Source organism: Trachymyrmex septentrionalis, unplaced genomic scaffold (assembly GCF_001594115.1).
Source record: "Trachymyrmex septentrionalis isolate Tsep2-gDNA-1 unplaced genomic scaffold, Tsep1.0 scaffold32, whole genome shotgun sequence".
Lineage (NCBI taxonomy): Eukaryota > Metazoa > Arthropoda > Insecta > Hymenoptera > Formicidae > Trachymyrmex > Trachymyrmex septentrionalis.
The window spans coordinates 3,488,110-3,493,349 of NW_017305485.1; the positions used below are offsets into that span (position 1 = coordinate 3,488,110).

Sequence of the window (5,240 nt, forward strand, 5' to 3'; positions counted from 1 at the left end):
TATATAAATGATTATAGGCACGACTAAGGACTTTAGGCACGTTTTTAGGCTTATACGGGCACGTCACTTAAACTATTTAAAAACTTCTCGATAAAAAATAAGATCGATTATTACTTCTTTCTGTTTAATGATAGACTTTCTCGGAAAATAAAAGATGCTAATTAAGTATCTATTTTCCGGGATACCGGAATTATTCCGCAAATTAAGATTCGAAAAACCAAGCTGGAATTCTGGTTGATATTTTTTTCTTGTAGATTCATAAGATGCTCATTAGCAATATTAAATTTTGCATTAATTCTTGCATATGTAACTTTATCTCTATTGTCCACTAGATGGTCACCAAAGCGCCGCTGGATTGCATGTGCAGACCGTGCACCAGTGTGGAAGAGTACGCGATAATACCCCAAGAGATCGCGGGATTCGCCGACGAGGGTCCTTTCACAACATCTGCGCATTTCAGACGAGCCTCCGGCTTACAATAGATGAGCACGAGTGTTCGCGAGGATGCAATCTCAAAAAATCGCGCGTGCTATAAACGTGCAAAAAACGCCAATATATTTGATTTCGCGCATATTATGTATTATGAAAATTAATAAAGAAAATCTAATAAATGTCGATCTCTCTCGATTGAATATGAATGTATACAAATGAATATAAATGAATATGAGATGTGCAGCAGATTTAAACGCGTGCGATATACATGTGCGTATAGCCCTTCTCTCTTATCCCTTTCGTGAAAATGTAAATAGATTCGACGAACTTCGTTATTTTGTCATTTAAATTCGAATTATATGGTTGACCCCATAGTTTAATTGCCTACGACGATTTTCGTGCAAAGTTGTTTTATGACTGAATTCTTCAACTGAGTTTGCCTGAAGAAAGTGCGTCTGCAGTAATCTCCGAAAAAAATTGTCGCAAAAAGAAAAAAAAACTTCATAATAAGAAGGTTCAGGAAGGGGTAGAATATATAGAAACGTTACAGATGAATACTGTAACTCGTATGTTTCAAACTAAAAAGAAATTATGAAACATTGCAGACTGTTAATATACTTAAATAATAATATATATATTTACATACAATATATAGGTATGTTCCATGTAATTTCAAGTCTGTAATCGAGTCCGTGTTTCGTATTTCGAAAATGGTAGATCGAAGGTATTCTGACAGATGACGATTCCTTTTGAGAGACCAAAGCAAAGACTTCTGTATACTTTTGCAAAAGTATATCTTGTATATAGTCTGCGTCCATCCTCTATGAAATTCGCAGTTTTCCCGAGTGTGGATACCTTTTACAGGTACGATAAATCGTGTGGTATCGGCACTTAACGATAGTTGCCGGATAAACATAATTCTTTGATAGCTGTACACGCACACATGCATACAGAAAATCAATCTCTCCTATATGAGCACATTCAAAGGCGAGCTCAACGCTGTACCTCAAATCAGTTTAATAACAATTTTATACAATTCGCTACAGCATTAGCCACGTGGATACATACCAATGTTCCCACGCGTCGCACTGTTCTCACTCTTTCTATCATTCTCTCATGTTTTCTCTCTCTCTTTTTCTTACTCCTTGTGATTATAAATAGCTAGTGTTAAAAAATAGTACCTTAATATATAAATATATATATATATATATATACACACACATATATTATATATTATATATAAATATATATATATATATATGTATATATGCACACCATTCGTCATCTTTCGTTTCCTAATTTTAATGTGTTCTAGATTACAGATCCTATCTCCGCAATATATATCCTTCACTTTCACTGTATTCCATATCTTGTATTTTTTTTTTTTTTTCATGAGTGTCCTTTCTTATAATATGATACATTATGAGTTCTTATTTGCAAAGATATAAATTAGTAATTCTGTTATATATACCGTATTCCGTTACAATAATAGGAAGAACCATATCGCTGTCAGTATCAGACTTGGTTTTATTTCGGTTATCTTTTGCTTTTCCTTACTTTCCGAATTTTTTATTCCACTTAAATTGACCTATACTCTCAGATTGCATATTCCGATCTGCAATTTGTTATCTAAATCGTGTAACAAGCACTTCGGTTTGTGATCCGCGATATTAGCGTTAATATAATTGGAAGTAACGTTTAGTCTTCCCAATTCCAAGCAATAAAAAAAAAGAGACGCAAGTTCCGGTTCTATTGAGCGATCGACCTACTTCGCGCTGCAGAGATATTTTACATAAGAAACACGATAATTATTTTTCGAGCCACTTTTTTTTGCTTTATTTAAACTTTAAACCATTTTATTGAATTATATATAATAATTATTTTGTATAGTTCTGTAATAATTAATAGTTAAACTTTATCTTCATTATGTATACTGTATTTCAAATACAGCTGTCGTTTGTTTATTTAGTCAACACTCTCACTTCTCTTTACTTATTGGTAGAGAGTCGTTGGAGTTAGATTATATTACATACATTTACGTGTCACTTCATTATTTAGTATATTGTTCTTTCCTTCAATGTTTGGGAGCGTTCATGCGTTTTCAATGTTTACGAAAAAAAAAACACAACAGTAATTTGATTTCGAACGTTGTATTTTCCTTTCAACGAGGAAACGCATATTTAAGTCTTTTTAATAGACGATAATGCAATCGATCACAGTATCGTCAACAGCCCTGATTCGCACTGGTTGACAATTCCTCGAGACTGGAATTATCGTCCGGTTCTTGTAAGTCGGTGAAAAACGACGTAAGAGTGACGAGGCAGACGCTATGGCCTTCCTTATCAGCTAGTTGTGTCGGCTTTTTCCGTTGCCACGTCAGGAACGCGTCGCTTGATATCACATTGTCCATCCACAATCGATTCATAATGGCAACAAGAACACCTATAATTGAAAATACAAGAGAAAAACAATTTAAATTATCAATCTAAAAATGTTTAAAATTATTATTTTCACAAATCATATCAGAATCCTTTTGGCTTGACAACACAAAGATAATTTACATATTTATCTTTACTCTAAACAAAATGTTATCATCATAAATTTCGTACAATTTGTCTTTATATCCATAGAAAAAAATTTATATATGTATATATAAATTTTTATTTTGAAAGAAATATGTTAAGAAATAAAGCAAAATATCGATGTGATAATTGAATTTTAAAACATTTTCACCTTTTAACTCACCTGGTGGAAACTCAAGAAGTTTCATGTATTTTTGTATTGCATAAAGACACTGCAATTCTAATAATTCGTTCGCGTCGACAAACCGTTGAATCAACGTTTGCAAACTAATAAAAGATTCTATGTTCAACTTCCAAGCACCATGAGGTCGTTCTGCACATACAAAAAGAAAAACGATTTATAAAATACGAAAAACTTTATAATAATTTTTACAAAAAAAAAATTATATCAGTATCCTTTTGGCTGAACAACACAAAGATAATTTACATATATCTTTACTCTAAAAAAAAAAGATTATCATCATGCTTATTTTATTACGAAGTTAAACAAATCATGATTTTAAATATTTCGAAAAATAGTGTGTTATGACATGTACCTAATGTAGTTTGTAAGATGGCAGTCATCAAATGTCTTATAAACATGGGATCCTTCTTTCTATCACCAACATTTGCCTGAAACAATAAGTTGATTGTGAGAAAGTTATCGATATAAATACAGAGAACACATGTCAATTTTATTATACTTACAGTTATCCAACTGCAAATTTCATCAAAAGAAGTATTTTCTTGCATGAGCCTTACAAGGTTTTCTTGAATTTTCTCCAACGAGAGTTGCTCGATAACAGTGGAGTCTTCGGCACTATTATAATCACCAGTCAAAAACTCCAAATTCTAAAAGTAAAAATAATGAAACCAATAAGATTATACGTGCATAAGACAAGATTAGTGCTCGGTTACACAAGTTGAAAGAAGCAAAAATATTGAATCTCAATTTTCCGTTTATCTGATCTATCTTTAAACTACTCAGTTCTTACAAATGGCAACAATAACATGGGTAAGCCGAGAATAATAAAATGTTTCAATTAATACTGTCCTACAAGAGAAAATGAAACATGGAAGAGAAAGCGATGCAATGTATACATACGTATTCTTGTATAATCTTTTCAGCATTTTCTCGTTCCGGATCAATTAATGTGTGTAGTTGTAGGTTACTTTGGTCCCACTTGTCGGCAAGCCATTTAGGTCCTTTGTTACGAGATACTTTCATTAGAAGTTCTCCAAGGAATTTTCCTACAAAGCCTTGCCTCCTCAAACTTATACATGTACTCTCCAATTCGGATAATGCGATAGCTCCATCCTCTATCGAATGTGCTGCAACACAAGATTGTCATGCATGTAAATCGATTTCACATTAATAGAACAAATTAATTATTTATGTATATTTCTTCAGGCCTGTTGAGCTATTTATTACCCGCACGATATTTTTCTATGGCGTAAAATGTAATCGTCATCACAAAAGAAACATTTTTATCCTTATCTTATTATATGCAGACGGTTAATTTGCAGAGATGCATGTATTACTTACACAGTATTTCAGCTATATAAGTCCAAATTTTTGGTATATCAATAACCAAATCATCTACTATTTCCAGCACTTCTCCTAATCTGAAACAAAATTTGTTTGTATTTGCAACAGTTTTGGTGAAAAAACTTGGCATTAAAAGATAAACTTTATGCAAATAACATCAGATTTGGGGGGGATCTTCATTAACTCTGTTAAGGATTTTCATCACTAATTAATACATAATTTATTAACTTTATTTTTACTTTGCAATAATTCACTGTACAAACAAAGAAGTAACTTACCCATTCTTGAAACATTCCACAGGCAGAATCTTTTGCCTAAGCAAATGGGATAACAATTTCGAAATCAGTTCTCGTTCAATGGGCGACTTTTCGAGAACATGATTAATACACTCGCGTGTAAGTTTGGCAAATGTAGCGCTATCAAATTTTTGTTGAATCTCTAATGCCGTATTCTGCAAACAAAAATAAATATGCATTACCAATTGAATTCTCAATGTCTTAGAATAAAAAATTTTTTAAAAATATTTTGTCCTCTTTTTAGTTAATGTGAGCAGTATTGTGACGTTATCACAAGAAACCAAAAAGAAGGTATTGCCTATTATTGCACGCCAATGACTCAAACATCTCCTATTGGATCAGAGATGGATCTAAGGAGCGTGCGCTGTGTGTTTGATTGGAAGTATTTCTATCGCGTTAGAA

At 32.5% G+C, this 5,240-nt stretch overlaps 2 protein-coding genes across 6 annotated transcripts in view; one reads left to right on the top strand and one right to left on the bottom strand.

The window, feature by feature from the left end:
- Positions 1-697, top strand: part of LOC108750025 (bursicon) — a 4,319-nt gene extending 3,622 nt beyond the window's left edge. Inside the window, exon 4 of the mRNA XM_018489198.1 lies at positions 333-697. Within this exon, the coding sequence (XP_018344700.1) occupies positions 333-482 (150 nt within the window). The 3' untranslated portion in view covers positions 483-697. The remainder of the gene's footprint in view (positions 1-332) is intronic.
- Positions 698-2,512: 1,815 nt separating this feature from the next.
- LOC108749989 (eukaryotic translation initiation factor 4 gamma 3) overlaps positions 2,513-5,240 on the bottom strand; it is a 60,504-nt gene continuing 57,776 nt past the window's right edge. For all 5 annotated transcript variants that reach the window (XM_018489127.1, XM_018489129.1, XM_018489126.1 and 2 more), the window contains 7 exons: positions 4,821-4,993; positions 4,540-4,619; positions 4,099-4,325; positions 3,702-3,845; positions 3,551-3,626; positions 3,178-3,327; positions 2,513-2,874 (listed from right to left, as the gene is read on the bottom strand). In XM_018489127.1, coding sequence (XP_018344629.1) covers positions 2,657-2,874; positions 3,178-3,327; positions 3,551-3,626; positions 3,702-3,845; positions 4,099-4,325; positions 4,540-4,619; positions 4,821-4,993 — 1,068 coding nt within the window. In that variant the 3' untranslated portion in view covers positions 2,513-2,656. The remainder of the gene's footprint in view (positions 2,875-3,177; positions 3,328-3,550; positions 3,627-3,701; positions 3,846-4,098; positions 4,326-4,539; positions 4,620-4,820; positions 4,994-5,240) is intronic.